At 41.0% G+C, this 19,490-nt stretch overlaps 1 protein-coding gene across 3 annotated transcripts in view; it reads left to right on the top strand.

Annotated features, from left to right (window-relative positions):
- The window catches only part of gnaz (guanine nucleotide binding protein (G protein), alpha z polypeptide), a 256,720-nt gene that overhangs the window by 27,616 nt on the left and 209,614 nt on the right, over window positions 1-19,490 (top strand). For 2 of the 3 annotated variants that reach the window (XM_071913490.2, XM_071913491.2), the window contains exon 3: window positions 19-2,093. In XM_071913490.2, the coding sequence (XP_071769591.1) occupies window positions 19-363 (345 nt within the window). In that variant the 3' untranslated portion in view covers window positions 364-2,093. Of the gene's footprint in view, window positions 1-18; window positions 2,094-19,490 lie in introns of those variants that run through there. The other variant, XR_011785165.2, reaches the window with a different exon arrangement.

Raw genomic sequence — 19,490 nt, 5'->3', positions numbered from 1 at the left:
TCTCTGACATCTACACAGAGCCGTATGGCAGAGAGCTTGCGCCTGTTCGACTCCATCTGTAACAACAACTGGTTCACCAACACGTCACTCATCCTCTTCCTCAACAAGAAGGACCTGTTGGCTGAGAAGATCAAACGCATTCCTCTGACAGTGTGCTTCGCTGATTACAAAGGTCAGAACACCTATGAGGAGGCCGCTGTGTATGTGCAACGGCAGTTCGAGGACCTCAACCGCAACAAGGAGACCAAGGAGATCTACTCGCACTTCACCTGTGCCACTGACACCAGCAACATCCAGTTTGTGTTCGACGCTGTCACGGACGTGATCATCCAGAACAATCTCAAGTACATCGGGCTGTGCTAGGACCTGACATAGGGTGGGGGGTGGGAAAGCGGGCCGCTTGGCAGCAGTCGGCCCGCCATCAGGCTGAGTAAACAAAAGGCATGTCAATCTGCCTGATGGTTTATCTCTTTGAAGAGGTGCAACAGAGAACTGCAAAGGAGGTGAGGTGGTAAGATGGTCAGGGATGGACTATACTGTAGATTCAACTGTTTCACTCGAAACAAAAAAAAGTTGATGGTTAATGGTCAAGATGGGATTTTTACCCAATGTGTTTGCACTGAATATGAGTATGCAGAGACACCCAAACACATGCACACACATCCTTATGTTTGCTCACACACAAGAACTTTGGATCAACAGTCAAGCACTTGTTTGACGTGGCAACACTGGAAATTTTAGACAGCTACCCCTACCTGCCTGCCAAACCTGAGACTGAGTAGTAGGTCTCTATTGGTGGCTTCTTTGGTTGTTTTATTTGCCTGAGTCAATTAATGCTGCTTTACAAGAAGAATTTTGACAAAATCAATGTTCTCTTTTGGATTTTCACCCTAACAATGGTAAACAGCGAGTCCACCCGATGAGAAATAGGGAGAGACCACAGTTCTGGGAAAATTGTCAATAGACATGATGTCACAGGGTTTCTGCCTAAAAGAGAAAACTGCCACAGTCTAAAACTGAAGTGAAAGGCTTTTTCTACACACTATAGCTGTTTTTCCCCCAGATTGACTCTCTAATGTTGTTCTTTTCCCCCCTCTTTATTTTGTCTTTTTCTTTTTGTGTTTTTAAAATAATTATGTCTCTCAAACCTGCCGTTTATAGCAGGTCTCTGACTTCAATACCAGGAGAGTGTTACACTCCATAGAGTCAATAGTATTCTTTATGACCATTCCAGTTTCCAGCAAAAGAGACAACAAAAACAGTGCCAAGATCAGTGTAAATAAAAAAACAGATCCCATCCATTATGTTAAATTTTTTGGTTTTTATTGACAAATACATTAAAACATGCATGATTTTGTTACTTTGGGATATTAATATATTTTCTTTGGGATTATGTTTCTCTTTTCTTAGGTTTAAGTAATATATTCCCAAAAATATATATAAAAGTCAAACACTGTGTACGATTGTACAGTTGTTGTCAGAGAGGAATTTATTGAAAAGAGTTATATCAATATAATAATGGTGATCATGATGTTATAATGATGATGATGATGATGATGATGATGATGATGACAATGATGATGACGATAATGATGATGATAATTACAATGATGACAATGACAAGCTCATTACAAACCCAGCATGAGAAGATAAAGTGGGACAAGGGAGAACTAAAGCAAAACAAGTTTAAGACTGCAAAAAATATGAATGAGAAGAAGCAAACCTTTCAGTTCAATCTTCCTTGCGTTATCTAAGTGGAAATTGTTATACAGTCAGTCGGTATGATGTGTAAATATACTGTAAGGTACACTCTTTGTTAAAACAAATGATAAATAAAGGTTGAGTTGGGATACTGTTAGTGAGATAAAGAGAGAGAGAGCGAGAGAGAGAGAGAGAGAGAGAGAGAGAGAAGGAGGAAAACCCCACTCCACTCCTCCTCCAACCCTTACTTTTCAGTTAAGAGGGTGATGTGCAAACAACTCAGCTAAGGGCTTCAGGCTTGACTTTACGGGATGTCCACTTCAACAAAAAACAAACAATTTAGAAGAAATATAAAAAGGACAATAACCATGAATAAAACAACTTATGCAAATTGTTATTGTGTAGTAAATGTGTTTTTGGGTGGCGGTTGGATAGCTGTGTCAAAAGTGATTTAAATGCCTGTTTCCGTGTTTGGGATGGGAATGTTCATAGATGATGCAACTGTGATGAACAGCTATTGGCCTAAAGATGCAGCCCTCTCTGCCACTAATCTCCCTTATTCTTTCATAATTATGCTGCATCAAATGATTTGCAACTTGGGATGGGACATACTGTTCTGAAATCATTGCTCCTATCTACCATGTCCAAAATCATATAAAAAGAGTTTGTTCTTGGCCATACAATGCAGCCACTGGGGCAAAAATAATTAGCACATTATGCAATTAAATTACTCCTAAATGAACTTGGCCTATGTGCGATGGGGTGACAAACAGTTTAGAGTGCCATACAGATTCCACTCTAATTAGTGTATAAACCCCAGTTGACCCAGCATGTCTGCAGATAGGTCAATGTTTAGTCCCTCAGTGTTGCATCTACCCCAAACATAAGGTTTATCTGCTTGTCTTTCTATTTGCAGTGTTTAAAACATTTTTAAATCTCAATCTTAGCATACAAATTCAATTTTATTTTATGCAATGTTTTTGGCAAACCCCAAAACCATTGCATAAATATTGCATAAGCATTTTGTAGAGCACATAATTTGCAGGAGCAGTACTCCTGGAGCTGGTAAGTGTCTTGTTAAAGACACTTTGACAAGGATGGACACAATGGCTGTGATCAAACTTGTGACATTGCGGTTACGGGATCGTGTTTCTAACCATCAGGCCACCCTGCTGCTCATGTGTGGGGCCAATGTGGTCATGACTATTTTTCATGAGTAAGATGACTGTAAAGTGGAAGTGCACTGCCTCGTGGGAGTTTGTGAATCTCCCAGGGCAATAGAGAGCGCTAAGGGAGTAAGGGAGTCAGAAACAGTTTACTTCTCCACACAGGGACCTTAGATATTAGCATACTGTGTAGCTGATGAATTCATTTCCTCCTTTATGCGTTGCCCCTGCAACTTCACAGCCTGGCTTACATCATTATGCGAAAAACGTGGGTAGGTCATGGGAGTATTCTGTTGTGGATTTAGTTACAAGCAACAGTGGGAATTTGTTTGAGAGATGAACATAAATAAAATCCACTGTTGAGAAGGGAGAGCTCTGCTGAAATCATGCCTTGTGACTGTCATGTGCTAGGAGTTGGTACAAGCAATACAAAATAAATGATGTTACTAAGTTACTGAATGGGAGGATAACGGTTACAGTAATCAATGGAGCTTCAGAAACGTTCAGTGTTTGCATCCATTCATACAAATCAGACAATAACTACAAGAGAATGTTTTATGTGCCAATGTTGAAATGGTCAGCAGTGGGGACAGGAGTTTTCTCAACATTATTTTGTCACAAGGTGGTGCTAAGGTGCTGACTTTGAAGTGATCTCTATAGACTGGGAGACTGGAAATTCATTATGTGGAGAAGTTTCAATTTGTTACACATTAAGGGTAAAGCCTGGTACAATTTATTCATTCTAAGTGAAGTCGCTAGGAATCAACACAAATAGTGATATTAGAGGGGAACATTACATGGTTTATCTTCTGTATTATAGCACAGATTGAGCACAAGCACTGTAGATTATTTTGCCAATATTGCCTCATTTCCCACAAGGTTCAATTCATAATTTCAATTCAGTGAAATTAAAATCACCACAACCATAAGAAGAGGGAATCAAAATAAACTACCTCTGTCAGACTGTGCAAGAGTCAATAATTAGATAATTTAACTCAAACACCTGAGCTATAATGAGTGATTCAGAAAGTGCATCATATCAACTTTTGAACTAAACCTGTAGATGAAACTTACACTGAAAATCACTGAATTCCAGCTGTCAAACAAGGTCAATCAAAGAAGAAAAGTCTTCGTCCAGATGGCTCAACATGTAAACTGTACAAGATCGTGTCATGAAGTCCCTAATCTAGTGTACTCAAATATGTATACTCAAATATCTAAGCCTGGGGACATCTACTATGAAGCGCATGGTGTTGGGGGACAGCTGATACAATTGGCTTTTCCACTGTCAACATTTTAATGTTTTCTGTTATCTCTCAGTCTTGCAGGTAAAAGAGAAAAATAAGCTGTGTCAGCTCAAGGTGTAGCGGTGCTTGAGAGCAAACTTAAATGTGATCAGTTAGAATCAAATTCTGGCGTATACTGCCAAGTACAATAAATGTACAGGGTGACACTCATGCACAGACATATTGACAACTTACGGCAGGGGTGTCCAACCATGTGCTATGGAGTGCTGAGAGTCTGCAGGTTTTCGCTCCAACCAATCACTACACCAGGTGATTTCATTGATTAGTTCCTCCTCTCTGGTTGAAGTTGTGCTAATCAGTGAAATCACCTGCTGTATTCTTCGGTTGGAAGGAAAACCTGCAGACTCTCGGCCCTCCACGACACATGGTTTGAGACCCTTGACTTACAGAGTTTCACAGAGCATACTGACACATATGGTACAACACCAGCACATCGCAAAGACACACTGACTAATTATGCCCACGACCAAAGTGAACAGACACGGTAAAGGGGAGGTAGAGGATAAAGCTCTTAGAGTTTCATGATATATAATACTATAGCATGGTATATGGTTAACATGATATATAACACTATACAAGAAACTTAATAGCTAGGTAAATAAATCAGTCAATAAGTAAACAAATAGATAAACAAACACCTGTAAAGCTGACAATAAGATTTGAAAAGAAATGAAGGAATCAGGAGAAAAGAAGATACAAGATAAAGACATCATTCCTCTTTTTTTCCTACCTCATGATGCAATATTTCCTGATGTAAAATTTAAGCCCTAGAGAGTTCCGACATTGTCAGTAAATCAGAGGCCTTAGTAGATCTGACCTTAGTAGATCTGGGTCTGAGTTTGCTAATAGCATTTCCTTTTGCCTTTAGTCTTAGATTTGTCAAAAGAGATTTGTCTGTAAATCTAAGACTAAGCTTCTGTAAATGGAGAGTTAAAATCTCAGTAATATAAGCTGGGGCCAAGTCTATCTCAGATTTGTCACCAGTAAGTTGAAGAAACGTGAAGAGCCGTCGAATATCTAATAAGGAAAAAGAGATCGGGAGTCCTCCAACATGTACAAAGCCTTTATTCTATATGGCTATTCTTTATGAAAAGCTTAAAAACTGTGCTCCCTTACCCTGATTAAGGCAATGGGGCTGAAACTTGTCAGGCTTGTTTTCATAATGAATAGTCAAATAGAATAAAAGCTTTTTAAACCTATTTTGGATGCCTGGGATCTCTTTTCCCTTATGACTACAGGACCCATTGACATCAGAAGCTAAGAGGCTTTCCAGACAATCTGTTATCCAATATTTAATGTCTGCTAGACAATCTTTAAGACCGGCAAGGACACTTGTATAACTGGAAGTTACATGCAATACAGCTATATATCAACATAGCAATGGAAAGAAATAGCTACAAATTGCATCATCAAGTGGACGCAGGTAAAGGGCAAACAAGTAGGACCTTGAGGTACTAAACTGTGCTGAGGAGCAGCAGAAAACTTCCTCTCTGAGATGTAATATAAACCAAGTAAGATCAGTGTCTGTAATTCCCATAAAATCTCTAAGATGGCCAATTAAGATGCTGTAATAAATGGTGTCAAAGACAACGGATCAAGTAGAACTAAAAGAGAAAAATCCCCAGCAACCACTCTATACTGTTTAGAGTGGAAATTTTCAAATAAATCATTTGTAAACATGTAAGCAGCTGATTGTTTCCTAATACTAGTCTATGAGAGAAATGGGGGGAGTGTGCTTTACCGCTGGCCTCTCTGTTACCCCTCCTCATGTTACCAACCACCATTAATTTCCTTCTCCATTACCCTCTCTAACATCGCTCCTAGACCGGCCTCGTCTCACATTATCACCACTGGGTGTAACCTGCGATCTGTCTGCCCTTCCTCCTTGTCTTCCTCTGTCCTCTCTTTGCTCCCTCCAGCTGACTACTTCCTCTTTTTCTTCACTGACTCCACCATCGCCACATTTCTACCTGCCCTCTTATCCCCTATTTGACCTTCTCCGTCCCCTTTCCTCTAAGCCTGCAGATCCGTCACCACCTGCTCCTGCCTTGCGAATCAAATGTACAAGGCTTTGAACAGCTGGGAGAAAATTCCACAAGTCTGGCTTGTTGGATGACTTTCAATATCTCCTCTCCTCTTTCTGTCTCTGCTGCTAAATCAACCTTTTACCGCTCCAAAATCCAATCATCTGCTTCTATCCCCCAGAAACTTTTTCTGTATCCTCTCCTCCCTTCTCAATGCTGCTCCACTTACTCCTCCCTCGTCTCTTTCTGCTGCACAAAAAGAGTGACGACAGTCGGGGCTCATCCTCCCAGCTACCCTCCGGCCCCCCCGCTGATATCCACTGCCTCCTCTGCTGACCTCTCTGACACTGGCTTAACATCCCGCTCAACCCTCCCCAGATGAAGTCCTAAAATGATCCCCACAAGCAGACTTAGCTTCTGCCCTCTTGAACCCTCTTCTCACTCCTCCGGACCATCGCTGTTGATCTGCTCTCCTTCCTGACTGCCATCATCAACCCCTCCCTGACATCTGGCTGTGTACCATCTGCCTTCAAGTCAGCTAGCGTCACTCGTCTCCTCAAGAAACCTCCCCTTGACCCATCTGATGTCTAAAATTACAGACTGATGTCCCTCCTTTCTTTTGCACTCCTTACTATTGGTTGCTTGTAATTATGGTAATCTAAGAATTGAACCGTATTCTACTGTTGCACTCATTGTAAATCCCTCTGGATAAGAGTGTCAGCTAATTAATCTAATTAAATTCATATTCAATCTCTCAATACGAGAGGGTCCAGATTAGGCTTTTTAAGAAGAGGCTGTAAAAGTTCACATTTTAAATGTGATGGAGCAGAGTGAGTGGCCAATGAGCTGTTTATAATAGAACGAATATTAGGGCAATTAGTTATCATGAAATCTTTGAGAAGTGTAATATTAAATATTATTGAAGCAATTGAGACATAACATCCAATTTAGAAGCACTCTCAAAAAGTGTTTCTATTGACATTTGCTCAAAAGATCATAAAGAAGTGCTCAGTTGGTGAAAAACACTCCAAATACAATCAGGTGGTGCAATTTTAATTCTTATATTGTCAATTTTCTTGGTAAATAAACAAGACTTCTCACATTCTTCAGGAGAGCGTTTTATTTTAGATATTACTTGAGCATTAACAACTCAATTAATGGCAGTACTATATAAAATTCTAGGGTTATCGTTGCTTATACATAAATCTTGTAATACATTTGGACATCTTGGTATCCAAGAAGCATGTGCAGTCCAGGAATCACTTGTTTCGATCCACAGTCAACTTGAGGCCCTCTCTGCAGGCTCTGAACCCTCTACAGCCTACGTCAATGGGCACATACCATGCACACAACTCCTGTCTGCAGCACTTGTCCATCAAGTCCTCATATTTGGCCCTGTTTCTCCCATGGGCCTCCTCCATCCAACACACCCAGGGAGCAGTCAGTTCAAGCATGAACACCTGTCTTGATGTTTTAGACAGCAGAACAATGTCTGGCGTAACATAGGCACTGCAATTGTGTCTAGGAATTTGCTTGTGCTATTCTGAGGAGCCCATCTGACAATTTCTGCTTAAGTTTCTCCTTGGATATAATGAAAAGCAATGGCCTACCTGGCCAGGCCTTGGGTGATGCCTGCTACAGCCTTCAGCTGTTATGGTGCCATTGATAAAGTTCTTCTCCCTGGGCTTTTGGGCATCAGTTGAGGGTGTGCTCCGTGTTAGTCCCTTGAGACAAAGGGTATAAAGGTGACTAATACTTATCTCATCAGCAGAGGTTGGATGGGGTGGCAGGATGTAGACTGACTGAATCATAAACTTAAGCTGAGGCTCAGCCTGCTACAGCTCACTTGAGATATATGCAATGTGAACAGTTGAGTAATGTTAGTTAAGAACTGTTCAAGGTAAAAACCTGTGGTATCCCCATCCTATACCAGTACAATTTGTAGAAAATTTTCTGTACGTCTTAGTATTGAGCATTATCTAAGTATGTTATACTAAAATACCCAGCGGGAGTCGGCATCATATTCTCTGGGGGTTGCTTGCTTTATATGAACCATGTATTTCCCATGGTATCGCCTCATGCATTACCCGCCCCCATCTTTTTAAACACCTTGTTACCCTTTATCCTTCAGGTGCTCAGCTACTCCACCTCAGAGGGCCTTAGCACTCCACATCTGCTGACTTGATCAGTCTTTGGAAGGTTTGTTTACCTTTAGTTTTAAGAGAAACAGCTTTGTCGTTTAAACTGAGTTGATTGACATGAAAAAAATATTTTCTAATTTACCTGCAGTGGTAGAGTTAATCCTATTGGTCTGTATGTCAGACGAGATCTTGGTCAAGTAAAAACAAGGAATATGAATATAATGCCAAGCTGATAAGCAACTTATTAAAGCTTTGTACTGTATTTAGACTGTTTACAGTAAGGCCAAATGTTATTTCATTAAGTGTATGATTGAGTTTACGAGTAGGGATTTTCCAGATTGCACAAGATTAAAAGATTAAATTATATTTAAAATGTCTTGACCCTGTGTATTATTTGAACAGCATGCATAGATGTCCAAAAATAATAAACTTGTTGCACATGTAACCATTGTCAAAGATAAGAGTTTATAGAAATCAGGGATGAAGTTATTACTGTTTTTTTTGGAGGTCAATATGGCAGTACACACAGAATAGTCTGTTTCATGTTAAAAGACAACATTAGATATTCAAGATGAGAATTCTCCAATTAAACCTTCACTTAAAGCTTAGTGACAGTCCCACCACCACCATCACCAGTAAGTTTGTTTTTTTGAAAGAGAAACGATGTGGCATGACTTCCTATAGATGGTAAAACTAATTAGCATTCAACTTTGTCTCTGTCAACATAATGAGAGTAAGGCTATCAGACGAAATGAAACCACTGGAGCACGACAGCATGAGAGCCCATGCAGCTGACATCTTCAGCTGGATTACTTCCTAGATTGTTGATGTTAAGGCATATTTTACAGTTGCACTCGCTGTCTCTGAATAAGAGAGTCAGCTAAACCTGTCAGTGTAAATGCATGCATCATCGCTATGCAACACTCCCTTTGCTAGAACCTCTGCACAAAGTCTTACTGTGAAAAGTTTGGAGTTGGGACAGGTGGATTGGGAAACACTAGGTATGATGATGAAATATTGCTGCTCCCTTGTCTAGGATGCAGGGAAGTGAAGCACAGCAGCACGGGGGGGGGGGGGGGGGGGGGGGAATGAGGCAATGTGGTATCAGGTAGTGAGAGTTGTCCCCAATAAATAGAGGATGCTGCCTGACACAGAGGCAAACAGGAGTAAATGAACAGATATGAACTCTGGCTGTTAGGATAGAGAGCTACATACAAGCTACATACATACATACATACATACTGTACATACATACATACATACATACATACTGTACATACATACATACATACATACATACTGTACATACATACATACATACATACATACATGAGGAGACCCTCTATAAGAGCCAGGGTCTGTTTGTTTGTTTGTTCGTTCATGTATGATGCTTTTTGCAATGTGCTCTGCTTAGGGGAATTACAGAATGCACTGTTTTGGCCACCCAGAGCCCCAAGAGCCCTGCATAAGGGAAATACAGTGTGTGTTCATACACCAGTCAACACATGAATGACATATTTTGTTCAGCGATTCTCTTGATTACAACACTGTGCTACAACAGCACTTTGGTGTTAACAGGTGAAGTTTTTAAAGTGTTGTTTCACTCAATCCAAACATGCATAACCCTCACCGCACCCCAACACCCAAGCACCTACAAAGCACTAGCGCCCTTCTTACTGACCAGCCACAAATTATGGCAGTTCGGGCAAACTAGGATTTGGGAAATGCAAATACACACAGGCCAGCAACTTACAACTTACTGTCAGCACCAGCCTAAGACCTTAACTCGCCTTGTGGTCCAATACTCAGCAAGCTGTTTACTTTATAGAACTTACTGTGCCGTGGCTTTTTACAGCCTTTTATTAAAAAAAGGGCATATGGAAGGATGAAGATTAGATACACTGAGCAATCAGGCTGAGCGAGGCTGAAAAGCCAGAGTAGCCAGACAGTCTGTGGAAGTTGGGTGCTCTGGATTTGTAGCGCCCCCACTCTTTATAGTTTACTCAGGGATTCGTGGTCAGGGATTATGGCGGGCCACAAAGGCAACTTCTGAGCAGCCAAAAAAAAAAGCTGCCCATGGCTCTGGCTGAAACAAAAGAACATCAGTTGGGGTCCAAAGCATCAAATTATATCCCTTGACTAATACAAGAGTTACAGATCATATGATCACATAGCTATAGTATCAGGCATGGGTATGCAGAAGTGAATAGTCATACACCGTTTATAGCTCTTCATATAATTGTGTTACATAATTACGGATGATATTTGCTGATACAATTTCTGTTTCTCTTCCAAGTGTCTGAGCTGCTGAGCGAGCTGTTTCAAGTCAGCAGGGTCAGCCGTCCCTTTAGCATATGATTGTTGGTACAATTCAGTTTCTGCTGAATGGGCCGTTTCAATGGACCTCTGTCGTTCCCAAAACACAGTAGATAATTTGTGTGCAATTTTTACTTTACAATTTACAGAGATGGCAGATTCACATGGGAATAAAATCACAGACGCAATTATTCCACATCACTTGAAGCTAGGAAGACATTAACATGTAAAATCTAAAGCTGAACCACAATGAAAGAGGGGCTGTTAATTTTGTAGATCCAAATGTTTGAATATTTATACCCGAATGATCTTTACTGTACAGTTGTGCTAACATTTCAGAACTAAAAAATGGCCCCTCATCGCCAGGCAGCCCCCCTGGGTGCTCTGACCTTTACCCTTTACCAGAGAGCTTCGACTTGAACTTGTATTGTTACCAAGATCGAACATTGGCTCCATAGAGAATGAACTGGGAAAAATGCCATTTCTTTCTTTTTGGAGCTGCCCACACAGGTTCAAATATTAGTTCTCCATTTTCATACTTTAGGAGAGAGTTGTTCATGTAAACAAATAATAAGACTGTCCTGGACATTAGGAAGATTATGAAGATAGAACTTTGAACTCACAAAATTATCCAAACATTTTATCATATGATCTGGTGGAAATTATTTTCAATGGGAGATATTTTGGACTTGCTAGTCTCAGGTAGCTACCTCATGAGAGCCTGAGTTCTTACCAAGAATAGATACCCAGCAAGCCATTGTGCGATCATCATTTCCTGCAGTATGAACATCACTTGTCTATGGTCCTGGTCTTTCTAGTGATATACATACCAGGATTGTCCTATGGTGAAAAAATAACTGGAAAGTTCAGGCTAAATCCCACTCTGGATGGGATTAGTAGGCTTTCACCAGGGAAGGTCTGATGATTGCTATTGTAGCATGCAATTACCGACTTGTTACCTGGCATTTCTGTTATAAGGATCATATAAGACTTCACAAAGATATGGAGCCACTAGAAAGTTTTGTCTGTTTTGCTGTGCTGTGGGTGACATTGTGTGACACACATTCAGGGACACATGGGTGTGTCCCTGAAATGTGTCTACGCTCCCCCAGTAAATTATTTTGATGACTGACTGAAATTACCAATGTGCATGGGCAGAATCAAATTACTGGCCTATACCCTTGCAATGCTAATGCAGTTTGGAGAGGGTTTAACGCTGTAATGACAAAGCTGCTGGGCATCACTCATCACAAGTTACCAGTCAAAATGAATATGGCACTCTTCCCCATGTTCAGACCCAGCTGCTGCCCTGGAAGAACTCAAGTGGGAAATCTGGAGCGAGACCTGACCTGGTTGAGGAACCTCTGACCCGCCCTAAACTCTCCTCCTCCTCCTTCTCATTTGTCTTCTCCTTCTTCTTCCTACTTCTGCTTTAGTACCTATTGTTTTATGGCGGTTAGGAAACAACTTGAAAGATTCATCACCGCCACCCACTGATCTGAAGTGTGGGCTGGGGATTTACAACATCTTTAATAATAAATTAAAAGGAAAAAAAAAATCACTCTAGGCTAGATCTGTTGCACATAAATATGCTACTCTAACAGAAATGTAATGCATTTAGCTCCTTTTCAGAATTCTGTTAACATTAAGCTCCTTGCCCACCTCTTGCAGACTAGATTTTAATAAACAGTTTACTATTTCTTCTCAACAATCCATTAATATTCTTATTACTGTAATCAAGAAGAGTGCTATTTAAACTATATGACCTTAATCAGGTATGCAATTCTCCTCCTTGCTATTGCCCCCTCCAGACCATTTCATCCCAACCAATGGATTAATTCAGAATAAATGGCGACTGTCACTTTCTCTATTCCATTCCTCTTGCCATCTCTTTTTTATTTGATCTTAATTACCCCCTTCAAAGCCTATTTTGTACATTTGTGTACCTCTTTATTCCCTTTAATTCCTGCATGAGCCGGTATCAATACAAACCGAACATGTAATTCCAACCTTTGGATTGTGAGTAATGATGTTAAAATTTCAAATAAAATATCCTGTATGTTTCTGGAATTGAAGAACTGTAAACTCATTCAAGCTGCATGAGAGTCTGAACTAATTACCACCCTCTCAGGTCAAACACCCTCTACTGGAGCCATCAGTTCACGAAAATACAGACAAATCATCTGATCATCTTTGTGAAAGTATTAGCTACTATATTTCCATAATTTCCCTTATGTTCATCTCTTATTAATTTGAGCAGTTGAAGATTTACCATTGGTTCCTGCAACAAACAAGGCGGTATAACTGGAAGGACAACTATCTCCTATTCCCATCTCCCTGACCTTCTCCTTAACAATCCACCCAAAATATTTAGTGTGCCAACATGGTTCAGTGACAGTTTTAGTAGGATGATTTTTTGTGTCCTTGTAAATTAACCCACTACGTCATTAATAACTGTTGTTTTCTAAGTTCTAATGGCATCTGTCCCACCTCCACTTGCAAGGCCAGCACTAATGTAATTTTAAATGCTCCTGAAGTGCTTGACTTTTAATTACATCTAGCTTTTTGCAGCAATGGTTTTCAAGCGGATCCATATGCCACAGTCCCATAGTACAGAACTGATTTCATCAATCCCATATATATGGCCTTCAAAGCTGATCTATCTGCTCCCCATTCCTTCCTAACCAAACATCTCATAACATTCAAAACCTTCTTACATTTTGTTATAATCTTATCAATGAGCGTTCCAAGTGAGCCTAGTATCAAACAAAACTCCTTAAAATCTAAAAATATTTACCTTTTCTAATTCTCTTCTGTATATTTTAAATAGAACTTCATTCATAATTTTTTGCATGGAAACGGTGTTTTTTTTTTTTTTTTATCAACAGAACACCTAAAACTTCACTCTAAAGACCACTGCTCCACTTTTTTAATGCCCTCAATTTCTTCACTATATACTTTACATTCCTGCCCTCTTCCAGTGCTCCATCATCTGCTCAATATTTGAAAAAACATAATCAATCATATAATAGAAAATAAAAGTGGGCTAATAACATTTACTTGTGGGCTCCCATTATCAACCAAAAAACAAGATGAGAACATTCTTCATACTCTAACCTGAATAGAGCATCAAGAAAGAAGAGTCTTTTCTTTTTGATTAATAACACATCCTTCCACATTAAATCCTAAGGTTTTTCCACATCAGAAACACAGCTATAGCCATCTTCCTATTTATTTGTGCCTTTCTTACCTCTCCCTTTCCTGAACTCACTCACTTAGATATTCAGATGCATTTCGCAAACACTACAGCCTGGCAGCATCTTGAGATAGGAATGATGGCAGGGTGCTCCACTTCCTTTCACTGTGACAATGGAGGAAAAGGCCCACCCATTAGGGCATATGGACGACTACCATAACGACTACAGCTCCTTGTAAATCTTGCTGAATAAATTGATTGATAACCTAATTGGGGTTAGGATAAAAGTTAAACTGACTATATGAAGGAGTATATCCATTGTTTGCTGGTAGGCAAAATTTACACAGATGAGGAAGCTATACCAACAGTTTAGAGAGGCCTCTCAAAAGCCTAGGACGGTGGTATGATACAAACCTGAGTGACAGGGAGCAGGTTCAGGAGATAAGGCAGCAGCTAGAGAGATCAAGGGACAGAGAGATCAAGGTTACCAAGGTGTTTGGAATTTGGAGTATTGTCCTGACAGTATATGAGATATCATTATCAAAGGTGGAGAAGTTAGATAGGTCAGCTCATATGTCAGGAGCTGGCTTGGAGCTCCACACTGTCTTAGTAGTGTAGCTTTGTATGGGAAAGGAATTCTGGAACTACCTATATCTAGCCAAGCAGAGGAGTTTAAATGTGCAAAGGTTGGAGATGGTTTTGACAGAATCTAAGGATCCAGCAGTCAGGAGTGCAGCACCTCTTGTTCACTTTTTTTTAAAAATCATTTTGTTTTTATCAGTTAACATTGTCTTGGTATCCAGTGCATTCGTTTTTATTGAGAAAATGCTTTCCTTGTGTTACATCAGCTGTCGTCAACTTCCATCCAACAACATTCTCGGACTCAGACCACCCGTTCCCAGCTGCAGCATTGCAGCACTGAGAATTAGTCCCACACCGCAATTTATGTCCGGTCGTGGGGGTATCACGCAGGCCTGCAGGCCGCATCCAACATCCCACATCCCACATCCCACAGCTGATTCTTGGACAACCCCCTGCCCGCAGCACTAAGAATTAGTCCCGTGCTGCAAAACATTGCATTGGGTCCCAAGTCCCAGAGGACCCGCCAGCCTCTAAATGGAACCCAAGAGAAGAAGTCCAACAGGCACAATCAGCACTAAAGGGCCCTTCACATAGGACGCGATAACTCCACCCCCATGTTCCAAACCCCATTATATGATAAATGGCACAAATGGCTTGTGCCACGCTTGAACAGATTTTCGCTGAAATCGCTGAAAAAGAAGCATGGAGCCTGGCACCCTTGTGCCCAAAATTCAACCAACTTGAACTTTTGCGCTGTGACGAAATCCCCTTGGGTCCAATAGAAATGACAAGTGAAGCCAGGAAGTGAAGGAGAGGGGGGGATAGGGCAACATTTATGGAGTTAGGTAACTTCATCAGGGAAGAGAAAATGGTTGTAGATCAAATACATTGACGGGAGGAGACAGCAAGGTGTGCCAAGGCAGTGTCTCAGGCAAAGCAGGGCCAGTGGATGAATTGGGAGAGCGTAGAGAGAGAGAAACTCAGCTGGAGAGAGCTATGGGGGATGGAGGCAAACACATTAGATTCATCATAGGTGCTACTTATGATGTGTTACCTTCTCCCCAGAATCGTAGCCAATGGGTAGGTGAGGATCCTGCCCGTCCATTGTGTTCAGGCATAGCTACACTTAGGCATACTATCAGGTTGTAAAACAAGTCTGTCTCAGGGAAGTTACACCTGGAGATATCATAAATTCATTGCATGATAGGAAAGAGGTATCAAGATTAGATTTGTCAGTGAGAAAGGAAAGATCAGGCAAGCCATTGCAGGCAGGCATGTTGTAGGGCAGCACTTCTAGCCGGGTGAGATTGGCAAATGGCAGTGGATTTAGGGAAACAGTTTATAATTCCCGAGGAAATAGTGAGCTTGAACTTTAGGCCAGACTTGGTGTTGCGGTCACAGCGGATAGTTTTTTTGTATAGCTCAGAGTGTCATGGGAAGATGCGGTAGATGAATCTTATAAAAGGAAAATGCTTAAGTATTCTGATTTAGCAGCTAGGGTGGAGCAGCTAGAGTGTGTCCTGTGGAGGTAGGTTGCCAAGAATTTGTAGGCAGATGAGCGTTACCTCTCCTAGGTGAATTAGGCTTAAAGCAGGCAGTTAAGACTATGACAGAAGCAGCTATGGGAGCTACTGAGTAGTAGTAGTGCTGCAACAGAATAGTTGAGGATGAGGAAGAAGCACGCTAACTGGGGCACAAAGTAGCTTATGTAGCTCCTCTGCCTAAGTGTTTAGAAGTAAAACTGAGGTAGCCCTGTTAGCATTAGCCTTGTAGCATTCTTGTGCATTAGCGTATTTGTTAGGATTTGTTTGCACATTAGTTTGGTAGTAGCCTTATACTTAGAGACTGCACAAACGGGGCCTCTGTGTGATGGTGTGACTTAGTTAGATAAACAATGAGGGTGGCTGGACAGCTGAGCGGGGCCTGGCATTCAGATGAAGCTGCCAAGCCAGCAGGGCCAGCCAGACTTAGCCTAAGCAGATAAAATGCGGATATGGGGACTGCTGAGTTGGCCGGGTATCTGTTCTCTGCTGAGGCAAGTGTAGGGTGCAGATGCAGTGTATAACTTTTATATTGTGTAACTTTGTAGGGTCCAGATGTAGTGTAACTTTTGAATGTGGAAGTGCATGTTCTGGAATAGAAAGGAATATTGATGTCAGTGTGTATTGTCAAGTAGTGTTGTTGGTGACAAAGGTGCAGGTGACAAAGACAGGGTATTTATGGGATGCTGGAACACACTGTTGAGCCTTCTTGAGGTGTCGTGGGCCTAATTCAACGAAACATCTGTGAAGGAGGGTGCCCACTTGATAACCCCAATGACTTGCCTACACTCACTCACCCTGAAAGCTAGAGTAGGTAGCTATTGAATGTTGCTGCCTGTCTGATGGTGCTCTAGATTCATGACATGTAGCCTGATGTTTTCTATAGTCTATAGTACTCATTTGCATGGTATCATTTTGTTAAACTCTGAATTGGGCCTCTATGAGGCTCACCTTGGATTATGGCACAAGGCATAGTAACATCATATTCTTTGTATTGATATATACTTTAAAGTCTTTCTGTAATAATATGTCCCATTACTTTAGTTGAGATGTCAGAAGAGCAATTGGTCTACAATTAGGCCTAGTAGTGGGATCCTTTCCCGCTTTCCTGATTGGGACAGCCACAGTTTGCCTCCAACTTTCAGGCAATCTACCCTCCTGCCATACTTTATTATACAGTTCTAATAATACCTCCATTGCTGTATCACTAAGATGATCTAACACAATATAACATATCGGATCTTTTCAACGTTAATCGTTTGGACATTAATCCTAACTTGCTATTTGCCTGTTTCTTCTAATATTAAAACTGCACTAATAGTATCTTCCCTCTCACTCCTCTCCAAACATTATAAATGTTCTTGCTTTGTTCTTCCTTGTCATCTACACCTTTCCTCTTCTGCAAATTTTAGCAGTAATATGCTATCCAACCAGAGCTCTAGCCCACATGTTTCTCTTTTTCTTTAATACCCCATAATTTTCTCACACAGGATATCCTCATTCTCTCCTCGGGCTTTTTTTTGTTTGTTAATCATTCCTCTCATCTCATCATCGGTCTATTTGTTGCAACTCCAGTACTTTATTTTAGCCTCTTTAATAGTTTTTCTTCCATTTTCTCGCATTCTTTGATACATTATACAATGCTGGAAGTTGTGAGTCCCCTAAAAGCCTCATTATGACTCTTGGCAACATCAGTTCTCTCTTGCCTCCATGGTACCAACTTCCTCCTCCTCTTAACGGATTTGCTTAAAATGGCCTGACTTGCAGCTCACATTACAGCTGCTCTAACGTTTTCATTGGAAATATCTATATCCTGTTCTTTGTATATCAAATTCAATCTGTGTTCACTTATTATTTGAAATTTTGTTCACTCTGCTTTTCCAAATACCCACAGTCCTACCATATCACTTTGATCTCATCTGATGCCACACTATTCTCTATACCAACTTGACATGCAACTGAATAATGACCGATTCCTACTGTTCAATGTCTTCACACTTCCACTGAAGAGTCCCGCCAACTACTGTGATGCTGAAGTCAGATCTAAGACATATTCTTTTCCTTTTTTTTTACAGAAATCCATCATTTAAACAATCCATATTTTAAACACACAAGTCCTTTAGCTTCCATTAAATCCTCCGCTATCAACCCACTATCTGTCTTATCCCCCCACACAATGCATTGTGATCATCGAAGCCTCCACACCAAATTGCCCTTCTTCTGTCTTGTCCTCCAGTTGTCTCTATAAAGCATCTAACTCCAGTCTCTGAAACAGATTTTAAAACTATACAATAAATAAACTGCTATCCTTCAGCCAACCCTCAGCAACTGTTTTTTCATATTTTTTCCCTTTACCTATCTCATCGACCACTTTCCTTTGGACTACTATGGAAACCTCCTCTTGCTTCTTGATTCCAACTGTCCCCTTTTGTGAGCACCTTCATTACTATCACCTCCAACACTTTATCCATGTCCTCTCCCTCTCCCCACCAGAGTCCAATGATTCATATCCATATCCTCATCCTGATCCACAACCTCCCCACCCATGTTTCCACCACCACTCCCAGCCATCCCCAGTCAAGTCACAGGCCAGTTTATGCACAAAATGCAACAATCCAGTCAGTTCCAATCCGAATTTCCTTTTGTGTTTGATATTTGAGTCTTGGCCAACTGGAGACTGTAGGTCTCAACTTGCTTTGCACACGGCTTATGTCCTGTTTACTCGTTTCAGTTTAGAGATATGTTCTTTTGTGCTGGCCAGTTTATCTTGCCACATAAAATTATCAAACATTGTAATGTAAAAATACCATGCTTATGAAGAAAACCACTGGGTCACTGATGTGTTTTGTCTTATACTGTTTTGCTGTACAACAGGACAGATTAAACAAAAACAAACAAAAAAAGCAGATGTTTTTGTAATCTCATTCTTGTGCCACTCCCACAGCTTCCAACAGCCACAACTCTTTCAGCCTTTTCACCCCTCACATCAAACTGTCACTGCAAGGTACATTTGCACAATTTTTGCAGTACTGTGCCACCTTGTGGCTAACATGTCCTGACATTTTTCTTGTATAGTTTTACAACTCAGAACAGAACAGAAATAATGACATTGTTTTTCTTTTTATTTCTAGCTCCATGCAGACAAGAGGACCAAAGACCACAGTAAGATATTTATCTTGCTTCCAAAGGACTCTGAGATCAGGCTGCTCATACAGGTAGACTGTGATGCCCATGATGCTGTGTTGGACGTCTTTGTCCATCACAAGCCCAGAGGGGCAGCTACCTCAGGTTCTGACAGATCCCACAAGACCAAATTCCTCTGCAATACACACTCAATCGAGAGTTTTTTTCCCCCCTTCCTGTTATCCAATCTGTTGAGGACAAGTAACTCTGTGATTGTCCCTCTGGATGGGCTGAGGTAAAGAAATGAGTGGAAGGAGGAGCCGGGGCTCAGCAGATGTCGGCAAGGCCTGGGGACGCGCCCCCCTGCTCACTTTGGGGTTCTGACGTGCAGCG

The sequence above is a fragment of the Centroberyx gerrardi genome, chromosome 2 (assembly GCF_048128805.1).
Source record: "Centroberyx gerrardi isolate f3 chromosome 2, fCenGer3.hap1.cur.20231027, whole genome shotgun sequence".
Classification (NCBI taxonomy): domain Eukaryota; kingdom Metazoa; phylum Chordata; class Actinopteri; order Beryciformes; family Berycidae; genus Centroberyx; species Centroberyx gerrardi.
This window is presented reverse-complemented; position numbering and strand designations above follow the sequence as displayed.